Below are 22,092 nucleotides of genomic sequence, written 5' to 3' on the forward strand. Positions count from 1 at the left end.
TCTCTGTCTTGGCTGTGCCGACACAGGGAACCACGGTGCCCTGAGGATGGACAGACACCCAGGGCGTGGCCCCTCGGAGGTTCCTCCTCTTCCTGACCACGGGGTTGTTATATCAGCCTGGCTGTCATTTCCTCAGCGCTGAGGCTCGGCTCCCAGCAGACTTCTGCAGGCTTTCTAAGCCCATCTGGGGGCCCATTTGACCCATAAACTGCTGTCTCACTGGCATGAACGCCTTTGCCAGTGGATGGACCCCAGGCATCCATACATATTTCTGAAGTATTTCCAATGTGCCCCACCCAGATATGCATCACTAAATATCAGAGATTTCACTCTATGCTTCCAAATCTCAGATTAGCAAAAACAAAGCAAAACTCCATCACCACCTCCAAAAATGAGAGAGGGACAGAGAGCAAGAGACAGAGAGAGGGGTGGGGGGAGAAAGGTGTATTAGTTATTTTTGCTGCCAAGACAAATCACCACAAATGAGTGGTTAAAGCAGCACAGACTTAACACCTCACAGCTCTGGAGGTCAGACTGCATCCCTTTGTCTTGCAGTCTTCACTGCTGCCTGTATCCTGGGCCTCCTCATCCTTCCCTCTTCACAGGCGGTGGTCCCATCACGCTATCCACTGCTTTCCCTGGCCCATCACCCCAGCTATCCTTCCACCCACCTCTTTCACTCCCGAGGACCTTGCGATGGCATTGGGCCCACCTGGGTCACCCTGGACTCTCCCATCTCACCATCCTCAACAAAAGTCTGTGTGTGTTCTGCTAGGGGAACTGCCTGGGACTCCAAAAGTTTCTTCCACCGACTCAGTCCCCGTGGGTTTTCTCAGCCAGAGGTTGTGGGGACTTATCTCACTGGCACTAGAACTCTGGGCTAGGGGGACCAGGCTGTGGCTGGGGCTCCTCCCTCCAAAGAAATCCCTCCAAATACTTGTCCACCACACATGGGTGAGGGACCAGCTGCTCCTACCAGTCTGGAAGGATGTGGTGTCTGTAATTCCGTAGTTGTCAGACGTCCATTCAACTTGATTTCTGACAGTTCTGAGGGAAGGTTGTTCTATAATTCCGTTGTAATTTTGATGTGGTTGTGCGAGGAGGTGAGTGGTGTTTCCCTATGCCACCATCTTGACCGGCAGTCCTTCAGAGACGTCTTTAGCCGCATCTCAGACACACCACTTCAGTTTAGTGAGGACAGAGCGCTGGGCCTGTCCTGGTAGAGGTGTGCTCATACCAACATTGATCCCACGCTGGGCATTTCATGCCTGATGGCGACGTGGCCAAGACAGTCTTTACTACAGGCCAGGGACAAGCCAGATGCAGTTTCAGAAACGAGAGTAGTTCTGTTCGGAAATGCATAGTGCGGCCACAATGCATTAAATGTCTGTGTTGTAATTCAGCAGTAGTTCCCCACTGGGACACGTTACAATGACCTCATCTACCACAATGATCCAAACACCACAGGACCCCCTGAGTCACCCAGGACAGCTTCTCCGCAGCCTGGACCTGGTGCACACACATCTCTTGCTCTTGCCCCACTGGGCAGAGGTGATGTGCCCAAGGAGGAATATGTTGTCTCCTAATTCCCAAGAAGGTGGATCAGGACTTGGGGTTACTCCTCATTTGTAAGAGGGTACGATGGAGCAGGGAGTGTTCGTCATGGATGGGATATCTCAACATGCCTTAGGTGAAGCAGAAGCACCAGTTGAATCCACCACCTGACATGCAAGATCCCACAGCTGGTCTTCAAGGACCATTTGACTTCTGCATGAGCCCACCTCACGTGGGGGAGCCACGTGGGGATGCGGATGGCGCCGTGGTCCCTGTGTCTCTCAGGTCCTTGGTGGTGGCCTGAATCCATGTGGTCCTCCTGGGGGTGCAGAATTGCTTTCGCTTCACCATGATGGTATGAAAGGGCATATCCAGGGCCTTCCGCCCGGCCTTGCCGCCATCATATCTCCTACTGCACAACTGTGTGGCTCAAATGTCTGCACCATTCGACAATCGCAGAGCTAGGGAAAGAGCCGCAGCACGGGTACAGGGACCCAAGCCATCTCCTTTCGTCACCTCACCACCTTAAGGTTCCACTTGGGCAGATGTCAGTTGCCTGATGGCTTCTAGAAGTAATTGATTATTTAACGCAATGGCACGGTCAATGATGAACATTTTATAAGGAAAAGAATCTGCTGGAGGCCACAGGGTATTATTTTAACAATAAAGATGGTGATGACGATATTTTTAAGTGATGGGAGACACAACGACAAGAAAATGGAGAGCCACACACAGATTGGTGACGCCCTCCATTCTCAGCATCCAAGGTACTTTTCAGAACGTGAATGTGCTTGAGGCTCAGTACAAGGACCTTTGTCCTCTGGTGAAACAGGTTCTTGTAGTGAACTCCACGTCCCCAGGTGTCCTACTGAGAAGTCCCTGCGCCATGACCTCCCATTTCACAGCAGGTGTCCGATTTGAATCTGCCTCTCTGGGGGAACTTCCACTGCCATCTCCCCTGGACTGCCTCCTGGACTCCCAGTCCCCAGAACCCCCTTCACCTGCAGATCCCAGCCTAGTCTCCTCACCTGGTGTCAAGACCTTCAAGGAAGTGACTGTTTTGCATTTCCTAGCAATTGTACGCTACCTACACATTCAATGCCTTTCCCTGCCTAAATAAATGAATGTCTCCGATTGGCTAAGGAGTTCGTTTCACAATTTGTTGTCATGAATTTGTAGACGATAGAAGTGAAGCTAATAAGATGTCCCACGGAATTGCAAGTCACGTCTTCTCCTGGTTGAATCATCAGCACTTCTCATACTGCTTGTGCTCATAAAAGACAGTCAACAATCATTTACATCACCAATAAATTCATTAAGTGATTAATAATTGCTTAATTGGTCACTAATGCTTAAGATTATTTATTAATAAAGAAAAGATTGATGCCACACAAATGAGTAGGATAATGAGGGTGACATATTATTAATAGTCAACCACTGATTTTGATGACTTAGTTACTAAGACTGAGTTGTAGAATATCTATGAATAAGTAATAAATTAATAATATAGTGATGAGGAGACTGACTAGGGGGAGTTTAAAGTGAAATCCAAGGGTCATTCTACAAGTACGGAATGATTATAATGAAAATGTGATTCCCTTCCCATCCCCACGGAAGAGGGAAGAGCAGGGCGGTGAGTTTCAGAATCACTGTGATGTTCCTGCCCCACCGAAGCCGAGCAGAGGGTCGAGGGGACAGAGCCCGGAGGCCACGCTGAGAAAGAGGATGTTGTAGCTTGGTACCCATCACCCCCATCCATGTGTCAGCACTGACATTAGAGGAAGCAGAAGAGCTATTTCACCACATGTCAGGCTCTGTGGTGGTCTCAGAGAAGACACATGACTTCTCCTTTTTCAGAAAAAAAGTTCCACCTCTCCTAAGCCCCAAGGCCTGTATTCCCGGCTCGTCCTGATACTCATCCAGTGAATCCTGGGTTTACAGCTGAACAGTCAAAGGTTAATGGTCTCTGTCCAGGGTCTCCCCTCTCCCCACAATGCAATGGTGCTCATCTCCTAGTCTTCCCAGGTCACTCTTGCATTAACGAAGCTTAAAGCAAGGGCACAAAGGAAAACCTTGGATGTCTCTTCTTACAGTCACTGGCCACAAAAGAGTTGATGAATGGAGATGACCAAGGGCTGGTGGACAAGGGGGTGGTGGTGGTTAGAAACAAACTGCCACAGGCACAAAGGAAGACGTTTGTCCCAGGGCAACTCATCCTTAGATGCAGAGCACGCATTTGGGGTGCACAACCACTGAAAGGATATTGCCCTTAGTGTCTTTTTAAAAATTTAAATACTTCCTTTTTTCTTAGTATTTACTTACTGTTAAATTGTTAAATCATGTTTATTCTAATACAATTGTCTCAATTTTCCCCCCTCTACCCTTTCCACCCATCCCACTCCCACCTCCAGCCCCCACAGTTAATTTCCACTCTGTTGTCCATGTCCATGGGTCCTTCATACATGTTCTTTGTCTAGTCCCTGCCCCTTCTTTCTACCATGATCCTCTTTCCCCATCCCTTCTGATCGCTTTACGTCTGCTCCATGTTTGCATGCCTGTGGTTTTTTTGTTTGTTAGTTCATTTTGTTGAATAGAGTACATTCATAGGCGAGTAGATATTGTATTTGTCCTTCACGAACTCGCTTATTTCACTTAGCATAATATTCTTCAGTTCCATCCATGTTGTCACAAAAGGAAGGAGTTCCATCTTCCTTCCTTCCTCCCTTCCTTTCTCTCTTCCTGCCTTCCTTCCCTCCTCCCTCCCTCCCTCCCATCTTTCCTTCCTGTCTCTCTCTCTTTCTCTCCCCTCCTTTCCTTTTTAAATGCAGGGTGATTTTATTTTTTTATTGTCAAAGTTAATGAGAAATTATTAAAAATTTAAAACCATTATAAAGTCTCAGCAATTAAAACAACATGACACCAGCACAGAAAGAATCAAGGTGATCAATGAAATAGAATGAGCATTCTAGTAACAAATGCATACATCCGTCTAACAACGTAATATATGATTTAATCGATCTTTCAAATCAATTGGTCAAATAAGGCTTATTCAACAAATAAGGTGCATGGACCAGTATTACTTGAAATACAGCAAACAGAGAGACCTATTTCACACATTATACAAGAAATATCCAGGTGAGTTAAAAACCGGTATGTAGAATCTAAAGAGTAGTCATAGAAGATATAAAGTAATATTTTTCTTACCCTGAAGTAAAATATTCAAACCCTGATGCTCTAAAGGAAAATATTGACAACATGACTATATTAAACATTTAAGACTATACAGTAATATACATATAAAGAAAGGTAAGGGACTAGTAATAGAATGAGAAAGTATTTGTCACACATACAGAAGAGTTAAGATTCGTTGTTTTTTTCTTTTAAGGAAAAAAATTCTACAAATCTTTAATGGATAAATGGATAAAGAGTACCAAGAAGTCACTTAAATCTTTTTAAAAATAATAGAAATAGGCAAAAAAATACAGAAATGGGTTTAGTTTCAACAACTAATAAAGGAACAATTAAAGTAACACATCATTGTCACAATCAGATTAATACATATTAAGCAATATTGGTAATACCAAGTACTGGCAACTGTGAAAGGAACTGGGTATTCATAGACTCTTTTTCTTCCTCTTAAAGCAGTCTCTTTAGGATATTTTGCAGTGCGGGTTGGTGGAGGTGTATTCTTTAGCCTTCCTTTGTCTGGCAAACTCCTTACTTCGCCTTCCACTTTAACTGAGAGGCTTGCTGGGTAGAGCAGTCCTGGGTGCAGGCCTTTGCTTTTCATGACTTGGAATATTTCCACTCAGCTGGCGGCGTTTCAGTTGAGAAGTCAGCTGCTACCTGTATCGGGGCTCCCTCATATGTTACTACCTCTTTCTCCCTTGCTGCCTTTAGGATTCTCTGTTTGTCTTTGCTATTTGCCATTTTAATAATGGTGTGTCTTGGAGTGGGCCTCATTGCGTTCTTCTTGGATGGGACCCTTTGTGCACCCTGAACTTGTGTGACTTTTTCTCTCCTCCAATTAGGGAAGTTTTCCATCATTTCTTTTCAAGCAGGTTCTCTATTCCTTTCGGATCCTCTTCTCTTTCTAGTATCCCTATTATACAGATATGATTACGTTTCGGTTGTCCTGCATTTCCCCAAATGCTTCTTCCTTACTTTTGAGTCCTTTCTCATTTTTTGGCTCTTTCGGGGAGCTTTTCTCTTCCTTGTCCGCCAGCTTGCTGATTTAATCCTCAGTTTCATCTAACCTGCTTTTGATTCTTTCCCCTGTGCTCTTCAACTCAGAAATTGTATTCTTCCTTTCCTCTGGTCTCTTATTGATAGTGTGTATGTCCTTGTTCATGCTGATATAGTTCGCAGTAAGTTCCTCTAGTTTCCCAGTAGTTTTGGTAATTCTCTCTGAGCTCACTGAGCTCATTGAGCTTCCTTAGAACCGTTGTTTGGAACTCAGTACCAGAGTGTTCACTTGCCTCTATTTCAGGTAGTTCTCTTTGTGGGGATTCCTCCTTTCCCTTCGAGTGGGATATATTTCTTTGTCTTCCCATTATTCGTGAGACTCATCTTCTTTGGCTTCTGCTTCTTAAATTGATCTGTCTTGATTTCCTGACTTTGTGGTGGGAACTTGTATGGTAGGAATTGCTGTTTTTCTTTCTGGATCTGCTCTCATGATGTCAGATGTCATCTCTGTCTGACCTTAGGCAGTCTGTTTGAGACATCCAGCCATCTGCTGCTTGTGGCTGTCTCCTTCAGGTGTTCATCTTTTCACTCTGGACCCAGCTGACGGTTCAAGCAGCTCAAGGTGTGGCGGAATCCCTCCTCGGGGAGGAGCTACTGGGTCCTCTGACATAGGTGCTGCTCAGGGGGAGTGGTCTCTGCCTGAGCAAGATGGCTGCGGCCGCATGGGGGATGAGTCAGCACAGAGATCCCGCCGGCTCCTCTCTCAGTTCTCTCCCCAAACCCTCCCTCCCCAGTCTCTCCTCAGGCGCCTCTAGTCCACTCTGCCCCCGCCTTTACCGGAGACCAGGGTAAGTGGCTGCGAATAAAAATTTTGCATTGACCCTTTCAAAGGTTCTTTGTGCTTCCAGACACCTGTCTCTTGCAAGGTGCAACCCTGCCGCTTTCCACAGCTGGTTGTTTTCTGTGCACTTTTTGGGCTCTGGTGCTGTGGGCTTGAGGTCCTCGCTTTCAGTTTAGACCCTACTCTTCTCAGGGTGATCCAAGTGGCTGTTTTAATATTCTCCTGATGCTGCTGCCCGTGGGCACCCCGCCCACCTTCTCAAGGCTGTACCGCACTCCTTACCAGTTAGGTTGCACTAAAGCCAATTCTTCTGTCTCCGAGGTTACAAGGCTCCTCTCTCACTATTGTTTAGTTGTTTGTTCCAGGTGATTTCTTCACAGTTTTGTTGTAGTTCCTGGTTGTTCCTGGGAGGAGGTCAGTGTCATTTCCACTCACTCCTCCACCGTCTTGATTCAATGATCTCCATCTTCACCCTTAACCACCCTTTTTCATGCCTTTAGACTTTGGACAGGATTCTGGAACTCATCAGCATATCAAGTCATGGCTCGTTAGCACAGTAGAATCCATCATGTTAGATGCATCAAAGTATCTCTTTTGCCCAGTTTTGAATTTGAGGTAGTGAACACTGCTCTTGATTTTTGAATGTGAGAGTTTTCCACTTGGGTCTTGCCCATCGCCTGTGCATGAGATCGAGCCTCTCATGACACCTGCAAGACACCTGTTAGCCTCTCCTTTCTAACTCCCACCTCAACTCTCATCACTTTCTTCTTTATCCCACACACTGCAGCCAAACATCGATGTTTAAATTGCTCTACCCTTCACGTTATTCCACCAATTTGAATCTTTTGCTTATAGTGTTTCTTTCAACGCCTATATTTTCCATGTACCAGAAAATCCATTATTTACCTATGTTTTATTATAGTTTTTTCAAAACTACAATTTACAAAACCTAGGGATATCTTGTTTTATTTTACATGTTAAAAGAGTTTCTGAGACCAATGGCAGCTTATTAACTTGTACGTGGAATTTTTTAAAAGTAAAATAAATAAAGAAGTAAACAGAAAGAGACTCATAGATGTATAGAACATATTCATAGTCACCTCATGGGAAAGAGGCTCAGGAAGTTCGTGAGGAAATGAAAGGATTAATACCTACAAATTGGTAGGTAGATAATAATCATGAGGATGTAAAGTATAACACAGGGAATATAGTCAATAATATTGTAATAAATATGTATCGTGTGAGATGGGTAATAGATATATCCACGTGATCACTTTGCAAGGTATATAAATGTCTGATTACTACATTGTGCACCTATACTGGTATAATATTAGACATCACCTATAATTAATATATTACAAAAAGAATAATTAAAAAAGAGTTTCTGAACTTGGAAGTCTGAAAAGAAAAGTTCTACTTTTCCTCCAAGCTATGTCTTGGTTTGCACTTTCTCCCGTCATAAAGAGATAAAAATATGGAGATTTGTACCTCCCCCATTTTAAAGAAAGCTCCATATTCGATGTCAAAGTTAAAGCATGGCTATAATATTGATGATGAGGAGGAGGAGGATGAGGATGATCTCATGATAACATGACAGCGATGGTGGTTATGATGATGGTGATGATGGTTTTGGTGGTGATGAGGGTTATGGCGGTGATGATGGTGGTAATAATAATAGTGATGATCATGGTGAAGATAGTGACGATGGTGATGATGATGATGGTGAGGATAGTGAAGGTGGAAGGGATCGTGGTGCCGGAAATGGTCATATTGGTGGTGAGGAGGATATGATGGTAACTTGGATTGGGATGGTGTAATAGTGCTGGTATTGATGGTGTTGATGATGATGATGATGATGATGGTAGTGACTCACATATCTTGAGGAAAACCCATATACCAGGCTCTACTGTTTCTAAGCTCAGGGTAAGAAAACTAAGGCACATGGGCCAAGTCTACTCCCTCATTCATTCTTTCTATAAATAAAGCTTTATTGGAATACGACAACTGTCCATTTACAGATTTTCCATATCTTCTTTTCACATTGCCTTAGTAGAATGGAGACATTGACACAGAGATCTTAAAGGCCCAAGTCCCCCAAAATATTGGGAATTTGGCCCTTTGCAGAGAAAGGTGGTGACCTTTGCTCTAAGTGGTTTAGATACGTCCCCATTTGAAGCTCGCAGCAGGCTCATGGGTTTGGCACTCCTACTCTCCCGGTTTCATGCTGCTGGACATGAGATACAGAACTTAAGGACCTTTCTCAGAGATCCACAAAGCATACAAATGCATCTGGGTTTCATTACACTACATCAGACTACGGCGGTGAAGTGTTTGGTCACGCTGTAATAGTGGCCCTCCATATGTGGGGTAAAAGGCCAGAAACCCATCACATGCAAGCCCATCTCCTCTGGGGTTAAATGTCCAATCACATTCCTGGACTCCTCTCTGGACCTGGACAAGGGTTGAAGATTCAGACAATCTGACATTTCCCCTATGGGTTCCAGTGTAAAGCCTATTGTGATACTTTCCTGCTGTTGTGCCCTGAAGTTGTGCTGAGAACTCTCGACGGTATTTTTCATGTTATGGGAACTATGCTCTTCTCCTATTTTCCACACATGTGTCTTTGGGCAGGCGTGCAAGGGGTTCTCTGGGGGCATATCTCTAGGTGTAAGACTGCTTATCATAGCTGCACATTGCTTGCCCTGAACCAGAAAGTCCCCCAAACTGGCTGAATCCATTGGTACACATACCAAGAAGCATGTGAGACGCTAATTGCTCTACAGTCTCTCCAACATCTACTATCAAAATGAAAATAAACAAAACGACACCCAAAGATGTGTTTATCATCGCAGAACTCACCATCTCATTTAACTGGCATCACAGCCCTGAAGGAGCCATCATTGCTGCCAGTCACACGAGAAGGCACTACGGGCTCACAGACGAGCTGTCACTTGCATGAGGCCATGCAGGAGAGTGTGGACTCCAAGTGCAGAGGTTGCAGGAGGAGCCACAGGGGAAGCTCCTGGCTAAGAGAAAGGAGCCTGCAGAATCCGGACATGATGCTGGGGTAGCATTCTGAGCTCGCACTTTATGAGCTCGACGTACATTACACTCCATTGACTTAGTTACTCAACCATGCTGCCTGAGTTTCTGCACTTTGAGGCACAGAGCACTCACACCGGAGGATATGGATGTTATAAGGGAGATATTTGCAACACAATGTAAGAACAGAGCATGAGACAGAGGGGAGTAGGGACACAATCTCTTCATGTGCATGTAGCATTGCGTCATTGAGATGGTGGAATTAGACACGCCAAAATTGATGAGATGGCAAGGCAAGGGTCACGTTCATGATGGAGGAGGCTTTCCTGAGAGAAACTTGCAGCTCCTGTCATTGCCTCCAGGACCAACCGTGCCGTGTCGATTTCTGACGTCCTCAGCACGAAGTTCACACTGTCTGTGGCTCCAAGTTTTAGAACCTTCTTTGTCAGCACACCTTGCATGTGAGATTTTATCTTAAGTGTCTGTTACAAATCCTGAGGCTCGCATGTGCTACATCCTCAGTTTACCTTCAGGGACCCTTCTTGTGCATGCCTGAAACCCCAAAACCCCGAGCACCACCAGAATCAATCCAGACAGACCTATGCGGATGAGATTCTCCACCGTGTAATCTGGGCGTGGAGTGCCTGCGGACAGGGGGGAAAGGTCATGGTGGGTAAGGCAGGTCACACTCAAAACAGCAGCCAGAGCCGATGTTTGGAACCCTGACCCCTTGAACATCCCAGTCCCCAAGCACAAAAGGTGTGGTAACTTACCAGTTGTGGAATTCGAGGTCTGCACTGATGGGGTGATAGTAACAGCATCCCCTGGGAATCAGGAAATCAGAGAGGGTGAGGAGCTGGAAGCCTACCTGGCCAGCATTGACTCAAGGCTCTGCCTTATATCTTTCTGCTCGCAAACATCTTCCTCTCCTTTCTCCCTGGTACCTTCTACCACTCTGGGTGAGGGCACTATGCTCCTGGCTCTGATTTCCTCACACATAGACTTAGCTTTTGGGTGAGAAAAACCAAAGGGTTCAGCCACAACCCATGCTACAAACTGAGGACGGACCTGCTCAAACAATTGAGTTTAGGTTTTTGTTGGTCTCTCACCATTCTGGGGGCAATAGCACAAGGTAAACTTAGTCTCCTGAAAATTCGAGTCTTGACTTGACCCTCACTTGAGAGCCCTGGGTCCATGGACGAGAGGTTGGTTCCCAGGGTGTGCTGAGCGTCCAGGAGGAACAGTGCGGTCACCTGAGACCAGGACCCCCAGGTGGTCACTGGGCTGTGACAGCAGGAAGGGGCTGCTGTCATGTGTGCTGCAACACCTGTGGGTGCCCCCGTGGGCAGAGGTCACAGGCCCCATGGAGAATGGGGCCCCTTTTGACCCAGCCCACTATGTTTCTCTCATGCACAGGGGCACAGGGATGGGCTGCCCACTCCTTGGACAGGATAGCGTCCTTCGGACTCCGTGACTGACACAGCAGGGTCACCTCTCCTGAGGCCACCGTGGGGCCTTGCTGCACCCTTTGGGGAGGTCTGCCAGGGGGCCGTCCTAGAGAGAGGAGGGCGGGTGAGAGGCTGCTGCCCACCTCCTCCTGACGCGGCCCCCAGGTCTCACTGCCTGTCTCTGTGTGTCTCTGGTCAGGAGCCCTTGCGCTCCCCTCTCCCACCCGCCCTCACGGGGCTCCCCCTGCAGCCAAGACCCCAGTAACCTGTCTGGCGTCTCAGTCCCTGGTGGAGACCAAGATGAGATTTCCTGAGAGCAGAGCTCCTGCCTGCCCCTCCCTGTATGGTGACAGTCCCCATAACATCACGTCCTGGGGGGCTTCCCTGTGAGGCCCCTCTTGCCAGGAGGTCAGAGGCTGAAGTCAAAGAATCCAAGACCTGGGCCACGAGTCTCTGACTTCACACTTGGAGACACGGAGGCTCACACAGAGGACAGCATGCCCCAGTCAGGGCCTCCAGAGGAGCATGAACGCCCCCCAAGGACACACCCACCTGGGCCCCACAGAGACCCTCCCCTACTGCCTATGGGGGGAGGGGCCGAACTCAGAGCCTCCTGGAAATTCACGTTGGGGGTGGGGCTGCATTCTCCCGACTGGAGCCTGTCTCTTCCTCCATCCAGGGGCCTAACATGTCCCTCTGCCCTGACCACCCCCCATCACCGGCCAGCCTCACAGCCCTGGGGGTCCTGAGCTTCCAGCATCTCAGCCTGACTCCCAGCCCCCAGGACACTCACCCCTACTGAACTGTCTGGGGGACACAAGACCCCCGGCTGGACCCTCAGAACTTCCCTGGGCTGCTCTGTGCTCCCTCTGAGCAGAGGTCTCAGGGACCCACCAGCTTTGGCATTGGGTCCTGTGGTTGATAGTCTGGGGCCTCCAGAGGGTCCTGGGAATGAGGGCAGAAGGGGGTGAGGATCTGGGACCAACTCTGGAGTCTGAATATCACTCAGAATCTTCTCCTGCATCTGTTCCATGCCCCCCCCAAGACACCCCCTCTGCGCGCCTACCACCTTCCTAAGACGAGTAAGTGAGGGGTGGACAGGGGTAGCAGGGTCCGAGGGAGAGATGTCTTCTTGGTGATGATCTCAAGAGCATTCTCACTTCCCCTTTAGCCCATAAGTTTTAGCCCATAAGGGGCTGAGCTAAGAGCAAAGAAGGTCAGGGTCAGGGGCCTCACCTGACACCAGGAGCTCCAGGGGGTCACTGGGCTGTGACAGCAGGTAGGGGCTGCTGTGGTTTGCGCTGTAGCACCTGTAGGTGCCCCCGTGGGCTGAGGTCACAGGCCCCATGGTGAACTCTGCCTGGTGCTGCTGAGCTCGGGGCTGTGATCTACGACGCAGCGGAGGATCAGCTGTCCACTCCTTGGTCAGAAGGAAAGTGTCCCTTGGGCTCCGTGACTGACACAGCAGGGTCACCTTCTCTCCTGAGGCCACCGTGGGGCCCGGCTGCACCGAGAGGGAGGGTCTGTCAGGGAGCCATCCTAGAGAGAGGGGGATGGATAAGGAGCTGCCGCCCACCTAGTTCTGACCTGAGAGTCACCAGGCCCCTTTCTGAGGACCCTCCTCTCTGTCTATCTCTGTATTTATCTGTGTCTCCTCCTCTCTTCACCCAGCCACTGTCTCTCTGCCTCTCCCTCCCTGGGGACCCCACGCCCCTTGTCCTGGCCATCACCACCTGAGACCCCCAGCAGGGCCTGACCAGACTCTGGGCCCCTGACTGAACCCTCTGGCTCCTCACCTGCCACCAGGATATCCAGCAGGTCCTGGGGGCCGACCACTCGGAGGAGAGGCTGTGTCCCCCATAGCACCTGTACCGGCCCCCGTGGGAGCCGCGCACCGTGTCCAGGGGGAAGTCGGCCTGAGAGAGCCCTGCCTGGGGCTGCAGGGCAGTGCTCTGGGGGTGGGTCCTGTGCCCCCTCCTCGGACAGAGCGAACCTGTCATAGCCGAGGTCCGATCGGCACTGGAGGGTCAGGTTCTGTCCAGCGGCCACGATGGGGCCCTGCTGGGTCAGGAGGGAGGGGTTCCCTGAGCCTCCGGCAGGGACCAGACGTGAGTGACAGGGGCTGCCCCTGGCCTCGCCCCAGGTCCCACTGTCTCTCTCTGTGTCTCTGGCCCAGGAACCCATGTGCGTCCCTCTCCCCACCTCTCACATGGGCCACCTCCCAAGATTCCAAATTGATCTCGTTCATAAACATCAAGAGAGTCAAAAAGAGACTTTTTACCTGGCACCAGGAGCTCCAGGGCATCACTGGGCTGTGACCACACTTGGGGGCTCTTCCTGTAACAGCCGTAACATCTGAGCCTCCACCGGTGTCTGGGGGTCACGGGGCCCACAGGGAACAGGGCCTGGGACTGCCCACTGGGGTGTGGCTGTGAGTCCAGAGTCCTGGAGAGCCTGCGTTTTCCTTCCTTTGTCAGAATGAACCTGTCAAAGCCTTCCTGTGAGCCACACTGGAGGGTCACATTCCCTCCTGAGGTCACGACAGGGCTGGGCAGGGCTGAGAGGCTGGGTTTACTGTAGACCCCTAGAAGAGAAGGAGGCAGTGTGTAAATGGGGTTCAACCCTCCTCACGTCCCCCAAGGCTGGGCTGTGAGGGGGAGACACCCTGAGAGCATCCCCCTCCCTGAGGGCAGAGCTTGAGGCAGGGACCCCTGAGTGTCCTCCTACCTGTCACCACCAGCTCCAGGGGGTCACTGTGCTCTGACCACCCAGTGCGGGTCCAACAGCAACAGTAATATATCCCTGCAGAAGTCTCTGCCATTTCTGTGATAGAGAACTTGGCCTTGTCCTCTGAATCCAGTAACATCTGTGTTTCCCAGGGGACTTGGTTTCCCTCTTTACGAAGATGGTAATCCTGGGCCTGCAGGGTCCCCTGACACCAGATGGTCACTGGGTTCCCCCAGGGGATCACAGGGCCTGGCTCAGCCCAGAGGGTGGGTTTCAGGAGGGCCCCTGGAAGGAGTCAGAGTCTGGGTCACAGGAGATTCTCTACTCCAAGTTCCCAGCTCTCAGTCCCAAATTTCCACAAAGTCCCCCACCCATTAACATGGACGTGCTGCCCAGGACGTGGCCCCTTGTCCCCATGAACGAGGACACCTAGGACCGCTGGCGACAGACTCACCTGCCTGCACTGGGGTCTTCAGGCCCACGCTCAGCCCTGCAAGAGAGTCTCCGTGAGAGATTTGCCCTCAGTCCTGAGCAGAGCCCTGCTCCCTGGGAGGCCCCTGAGCCTTGGGTCCTCACCGAACAGGGCTTCCCCTCCCCCTCACATCTCACCGAGGCAGAGCAGGGCCGTGAGCGTGGCGGGCATGGCGTCTCCTCTCTGTCTTGGCTGTGCCGACACAGGGAACCACGGTGCCCTGAGGATGGACAGACACCCAGGGCGTGGCCCCCCAGAGGTTCCTCCTCTTCCTCACCAAGGGGTTGTCACGTCAGCCTGGCTGTGACTTTCTCAGCGCTGAGGCTGGGCTCCCAGCAGACTTCTGCAGGCTTTCTAAGCCCATCTGGGGGCCCATTTGACCCATAAACTGCTGTCTCACCGGCATGAACGCCTTTGCCAGTGGATGGACCCCAGGCATCCATACATATTTCTGGAGTATTTCCAATGTGCCCCACCCAGATATGCATCACTAAATATCAGAGATTTCACTCTATGCTTCCAAATTTCAGATTAGCAAAAACAAAGCAAAACTCCATCACCACCTCCAAAAATGAGAGAGGGACAGAGAGCAAGAGACAGAGAGAGGGGTGGGGGGGAGAAAGGTGTATTAGTTATTTTTGCTGCCAAGACAAATCACCACAAATGAGTGGTTAAAGCAGCACAGACTTAACACCTCACAGCTCTGGAGGTCAGACTGCATCCCTTTGTCTTGCAGTCTTCACTGCTGCCTGTATCCTGGGCCTCCTCATCCTTCCCTCTTCACAGCCGGTGATCTCATCACGCTATCCACTGCTTTCCCTGGCCCATCACCCCAGCTATCCTTCCACCCACCTCTTTCACTCCCGAGGACCTTGCGATGGCATTGGGCCCACCTGGGTCACCCTGGACTCTCCCATCTCACCATCCTCAACAAAAGTCTGTGTGTGTTCTGCTAGGGGAACTGCCTGGGACTCCAAAAGTTTCTTCCACCGACTCAGTCCCCGTGGGTTTTCTCAGCCAGAGGTTGTGGGGACTTATCTCACTGGCACTAGAACTCTGGGCTAGGGGGACCAGGCTGTGGCTGGGGCTCCTCCCTCCAAAGAAATCCCTCCAAATACTTGTCCACCACACATGGGTGAGGGACCAGCTGCTCCTACCAGTCTGGAAGGATGTGGTGTCTGTAATTCCGTAGTTGTCAGACGTCCATTCAACTTGATTTCTGACAGTTCTGAGGGAAGGTTGTTCTAGATTTCCGTTGTAATTTTGATGTGGTTGTGCGAGGAGGTGAGTGGTGTTTCCCTATGCCACCATCTTGACCGGAAGTCCTTCAGAGACGTCTTTAGCCGCATCTCACACACACCACTTCAGTTTAGTGAGGACAGAGCGCTGGGCCTGTCCTGGTAGAGGTGTGCTCATACCAACATTGATCCCACGCTGGGCATTTCATGCCTGATGGCGACGTGGCCAAGACAGTCTTTACTACAGGCCAGGGACAAGCCAGATGCAGTTTCAGAAACAAGAGTAGTTCTGTTCGGAAATGAACAGTGCGGCATTAAATGTCTGTGTTGTAATTCAGCAGTAGTTCCCCACTGGGACACGTTACAATGACCTCATCTACCACAATGATCCAAACACCACAGGATCCCCTGAGTCACCCAGGACAGCCTCTCCGCAGCCTGGACCTGGTGCACACACATCTCTTGCTCTTGCCCCACTGGGCAGAGGTGATGTGCCCAAGGAGGAATATGTTGTCTCCTAATTCCCAAGAAGGTGGATCAGGACTTGGGGTTACTCCTCATTTGTAAGAGGGTACGATGGAGCAGGGAGTGTTCGTCATGGATGGGATATCTCAACATGCCTTAGGTGAAGCAGAAGCACCAGTTGAATCCACCACCTGACATGCAAGATCCCACAGCTGGTCTTCAAGGACCATTTGACTTCTGCACGAGCCCACCTCACGTGGGGGAGCCACGTGGGGATGCGGATGGCGCCGTGGTCCCTGTGTCTCTCAGGTCCTTGGTGGTGGCCTGAATCCATGTGGTCCTCCTGAGGGTGCAGAATTGCTTTCGCTTCACCATGATGGTATGAAAGGGCATTTCCAGGGCCTTCCGCCCGGCCTCGCCGCCATCATATCTCCTACTGCACAACTGTGTGGCTCAAATGTCTGCACCATTCGACAATCGCAGAGCTAGGGAAAGAGCCGCAGCGCGGGTACAGGGACCCAAGCCATCTCCGTTCGTCACCTCACCGCCTTAAGGTTCCACTTGGGCAGATGTCAGGTGCTTGACGGCTTCTAGAAGTAATTGATTATTTAACGCAATGGCACGGTCAACGATGAACATTTTAGTAGGAAAAGAATCTGCTGGAGACCACAGGGTATTATTTTAACAATAAAGATGGTGATGACGATATTTTTAAGTGATGGGAGACACAACGACAAGAAAATGGAGAGCCACACACAGATTGGTGACGCCCTCCATTCTCAGCATCCAAGGTACTTTTCAGAACGTGAATGTGCTTGAGGCTCAGTACAAGGACCTTTCTCCTCTGGTGAAACAGGTTCTTGTAGTGAACTCCACGTCCCCAGGTGTCCTACTGAGAAGTCCCTGCGCCATGACCTCCCATTTCACAGCAGGTGTCCGATTTGAATCTGCCTCTCTGGGGGAACTTCCACTGCCATCTCCCCTGGACTGCCTCCTGGACTCCCAGTCCCCAGAACCCCCTTCACCTGCAGATCCCAGCCTAGTCTCCTCACCTGGTGTCAAGACCTTCAAGGAAGTGACTGTTTTGATTTCCTAGCAATTGTATGCTACCTACACATTCAATGCCTTTCCCTGCCTAAATAAATGAATGTCTCCGATTGGCTAAGGAGTTCGTTTCACAATTTGTTGTCATGAATTTGTAGACGATAGAAGTGAAGCTAATAAGATGTCCCACGGAATTGCAAGTCACGTCTTCTCCTGGTTGAATCATCAGCACTTCTCATACTGCTTGTGCTCATAAAAGACAGTCAACAATCATTTACATAACCAATAAATTCATTAAGTGATTAATAATTGCTTAATTGGTCACTAATGCTTAAGATTATTTATTAATAAAGAAAAGATTGATGCCACACAAATGAGTAGGATAATGAGGGTGACATATTATTAATAGTCAACCACTGATTTTGATGACTTAGTTACTAAGACTGAGTTGTAGAATATCTATGAATAAGTAATAAATTAATAATATAGTGATGAGGAGACTGACTAGGGGGAGTTTAAAGTGAAATCCAAGGGTCATTCTAAAAGTACGGAATGATTATAATGAAAATGTGATTCCCTTCCCATCGCCACGGAAGAGGGAAGAGCGGGGCAGTGAGTTTCAGAATCACTGTGATGTTCCTGCCCCACCGAAGCCGAGCAGAGGGTCGAGGGGACAGAGCCCGGAGGCCACGCTGAGAAAGAGGATGTTGTAGCTTGGTACCCATCACCCCCATCCATGTGTCAGCACCGACATTAGAGGAAGCAGAAGAGCTATTTCACCACATGTCAGGCTCTGTGGTGGTCTCAGAGAAGACACATGGCTTCTCCTTTTTCAGAAAACAAGTTCCACCTCTCCTAAGCCCCAAGGCCTGTATTCCCGGCTCGTCCTGATACTCATCCAGTGAAACCTGGGTTTACAGCTGAACAGTCAAAGGTTAATGGTCTCTGTCCAGGGTCTCCCCTCTCCCCACAATGCAATGGTGCTCATCTCCTAGTCTTCCCAGGTCACTCTTGGATTAACGAAGCTTAAAGCAAGGGCACAAAGGAAAACCTTGGATGTCTCTTCTTACAGTCATTGGCCACACAAGAGTTGATGAATGGAGATGACCAAGGGCTGGTGGGCAAGGGGGTGGTGGTGGTTAGAAACAAACTGCCACAGGCACAAAGGAAGACGTTTGTCCCAGGGCAACTCATCCTTAGATGCAGAGCACGCATTTGGGGTGCACAACCACTGAAAGGATATTGCCCTTAGTGTCTTTTTTTAAATTTAAATACTTCCTTTTTTCTTAGTATTTACTTACTGTTAAATTGTTAAATCATGTTTATTCTAATACAATTGTCTCAATTTTTCCCCCTTTACCCCCTTCCACCCATCCCACCCCGACCTCCAGCCCCCACAGTTAATTTCCACTCTGTTGTCCATGTCCATGGGTCCTTCATACATATTCTTTGTCCAGTACCTGCCCCCTCTTTCTACCATGATCCTCTTTTCCCATCCCTTCTGATCGCTTTACGTCTGCTCCATGTTTGCATGCCTGTGGTTTATTTTGTTCGTTAGTTTATTTTGTTGAATAGAGTACATTCATAGCTGAGATGATATTGTATTTGTCCTTCACCAACTCGCTTATTTCACTTAGCATAATATTCTTCAGTTCCATCCATGTTGTCACAAAAGGTAGGAGTTCCATCTTCCTTCCTCCCTCCCTTCCTTTCTCCCTTCCTGCCTTCCTTCCTTCCTCCCTCCCTCCCTCCCTCCCATCCTTCCTTCCTGTCTCTCTCTCTTTCTCTCCTCTCCTTTCCTTTTTAAATGCAGGGTGATTTTATTTTTTTATTGTCAAAGTTAATGAGAAATTATTAAAAATTTAAAACCATTATAAAGTCTCAGCAATTAAAACAACATGATACCAGCACAGAAAGAATCAAGTAGATCAATGAAATAGAATGAGCATTCTAGTAACAAATGCATACATCCGTCTAACAACATACTATAGGATTTAATTGATCTTTCAAATCAATTGGTCAAATAAGGCTTATTCAACAAATAAGGTGCATGGACCACTATTCCTTGAAATACAGCAAACAGAGAGACCTATTTCACACATTATACAAGAAATATCCAGGTGAGTTAAAAACCGGTATGTAGAATCTAAAGAGTAGTCATAGAATATATAAAGTAATATTTTTCTTACCCTGAAGTAAAATATTCAAACCCTGATGCTCTAGAGGAAAATATTGACAACATGACCATATTACACATTTAAGACTATACAGTAATATACATATAAAGAAAGGTAAAGGACAAGTAATAGAATGAGAAAGTATTTGTCACACATACAGAAGAGTTAAGATTCGTTGTTTTTTTCTTTTAAGGAAAAAAATTCTACAAATCTTTAATGGATAAATGGATAAAGACTACCAAGAAGTCACTTAAATCTTTTTAAAAATAATAGAAATAGGCAAAAATATACAGAAATGGGTTTAGTTTCGACAACTAATAAAGGAACAATTAAAGTAGCACATCATTGTCACAATCAGATTAATACATATTAAGCAATATTGGTAATACGAAGTACTGGCGACTGTGAAAGGAACTGGGTATTCATAGACTCTTTTTCTTCCTCTTAAAGCAGTCTCTTTAGGATATTTTGCAGTGCGGGTTGGTGGAGGTGTATTCTTTAGCCTTCCTTTGTCTGGGAAACTCCTTACTTCGCCTTCCACTTTAACTGAGAGGCTTGCTGGGTAGAGCAGTCCTGGGTGCAGGCCTTTGCTTTTCATGACTTGGAATATTTCCATTCAGCTTGCGGTGTTTCAGTTGAGAAGTCAGCTGCTACCTGTATCGGGGCTCCCTCATATGTTACTACCTCTTTCTCCCTTGCTGCCTTTAGGATTCTCTGTTTGTCTTTGCTATTTGCCATTTTAATAATGGTGTGTCTTGGAGTGGGCCTCATTGCGTTCTTCTTGGATGGGACCCTTTGTGCACCCTGAACTTGTGTGACTTTTTCTCTCCTCCAATTAGGGAAGGTTTCCATCATTTCTTTTCAAGCAGGTTCTCTATTCCTTTCGCATCCTCTTCTCTTTCTAGTATCCCTATTATACAGATATGATTACGTTTCGGTTGTCCTGCATTTCCCCAAATGCTTCTTCCTTACTTTTGAGTCCTTTCTCATTTTTTGGCTCTTTCGGGGAGCTTTTCTCTTCCTTGTCCGCCAGCTTGCTGATTTAATCCTCAGTTTCATCTAACCTGCTTTTGATTCTTTCCCCTGTGCTCTTCAACTCAGAAATTGTATTCTTCCTTTCCTCTGGTCTCTTATTGATAGTGTGTATGTCCTTGTTCATGCTGATATAGTTCGCAGTAAGTTCCTCTAGTTTCCCAGTAGTTTTTGGTAATTCTCTCTGAGCTCACTGAGCTCATTGAGCTTCCTTAGAACCGTTGTTTGGAACTCAGTACCAGAGTGTTCACTTGCCTCTATTTCAGGTAGTTCTCTTTGTGGGGATTCCTCCTTTCCCTTCGAGTGGGATATATTTCTTTGTCTTCCCATTATTCGTGAGACTCATCTTCTTTGGCTTCTGCTTCTTAAATTGATCTGTCTTGATTTCCTGACTTTGTGGTGGGAACTTGTATGGTAGGAACTGCTGTTTTTCTTTCTGGATCTGCTCTCATGATGTCAGATGTCATCTCTGTCTGACCTTAGGCAGTCTGTTTGAGACATCCAGCCATCTGCTGCTTGTGGCTGTCTCCTTCAGGTGTTCATCTTTTCACTCTGGACCCAGCTGACGGTTCAAGCAGCTCAAGGTGTGGCGGAATCCCTCCTCGGGGAGGAGCTACTGGGTCCTCTGACATAGGTGCTGCTCAGGGGGAGTGGTCTCTGCCTGAGCAAGATGGCTGCGGCCGCATGGGGGATGAGTCAGCACAGAGATCCCGCCGGCTCCTCTCTCAGTTCTCTCCCCAAACCCTCCCTCCCCAGTCTCTCCTCAGGCGTCCCTAGTCCACTCTGCCCCCGCCTTTACCGGAGACCAGGGTAAGTGGCTGCGAATAAAAATTTTGCATTGACCCTTTCAAAGGTTCTTTGTGCTTCCAGACACCTGTCTCTTGCAAGGTGCAACCCTGCCGCTTTCCACAGCTGGTTGTTTTCTGTGCATTTTTTGGGCTCTGGTGCTGTGGGCTTGAGGTCCTCGCTTTCAGTTTAGACCCTGCTCTTCTCAGGGTGATCCAAGTGGCTGTTTTAATATTCTCCTGGTGCTGCTGCCCGTGGGCACCCCGCCCACCTTCTCAAGGCTGTACCGCACTCCTTACCAGTTAGGTTGCACTAAAGCCAATTCTTCTGTCTCCGAGGTTACAAGGCTCCTCTCTCACTATTGTTTAGTTGTTTGTTCCAGGTGATTTCTTCACAATTTTGTTGTAGTTCCTGGTTGTTCCTGGGAGGAGGTCAGTGTGATTTCCACTCACTCCTCCACCGTCTTGATTCGATGATCTCCATCTTCACCCTTAACCACCCTTTTTCATGCCTTTAGACTTTGGACAGGATTCTGGAACTCATCAGCATATCAAGTCATGGCTCGTTAGCACAGTAGAATCCATCATGTTAGATGCATCAAAGTATCTCTTTTGCCCAGTTTTGAATTTGAGGTAGTGAACACTGCTCTTGATTTTTGAATGTGAGAGTTTTCCACTTGGGTCTTGCCCATCGCCTGTGCATGAGATCGAGCCTCTCATGACACCTGCAAGACACCTGTTAGCCTCTCCTTTCTAACTCCCACCTCAACTCTCATCACTTTCTTCTTTATCCCACACACTGCAGCCAAACATCGATGTTTAAATTGCTCTACCCTTCACGTTATTCCACCAATTTGAATCTTTTGCTTATAGTGCTTCTTTCAACGCCTATATTTTCCATGTACCAGAAAATCCATTATTTACCTATGTTTTATTATAGTTTTTTCAAAACTACAATTTACAAAACCTAGGGATATCTTGTTTTATTTTACATCTTAAAAGAGTTTCTGAGGCTAATGGCGGTTTATTAACTTGTACGTGGAATTTTTTTAAAGTAAAATAAATAAAGAAGTAAACAGAAA

The 22,092-nt window shown here is 48.1% G+C and overlaps 1 protein-coding gene across 1 annotated transcript; it reads right to left on the reverse strand.

The window, feature by feature from the left end:
• Positions 1-10,132: 10,132 nt before the first annotated feature.
• Positions 10,133-14,449, reverse strand: LOC129082472 (leukocyte immunoglobulin-like receptor subfamily A member 6). The gene is given in 10 exon segments (XM_054588166.1): positions 10,133-10,266; positions 10,396-10,446; positions 12,307-12,609; positions 12,867-12,893; positions 12,896-13,031; positions 13,033-13,160; positions 13,352-13,654; positions 13,798-14,082; positions 14,252-14,287; positions 14,407-14,449. Coding segments are annotated over 10 exon segments (1,437 nt in total). The 5' UTR covers positions 14,441-14,449.
• Between the last annotated feature and the right edge of the window lie 7,643 nt (positions 14,450-22,092).

Source organism: Pteronotus mesoamericanus, unplaced genomic scaffold (genome assembly GCF_021234165.1).
Source record: "Pteronotus mesoamericanus isolate MK-2021 breed Mesoamerican mustached bat unplaced genomic scaffold, CSHL_Meso_final scaffold_128, whole genome shotgun sequence".
Taxonomy (NCBI): Eukaryota; Metazoa; Chordata; class Mammalia; order Chiroptera; family Mormoopidae; genus Pteronotus; species Pteronotus mesoamericanus.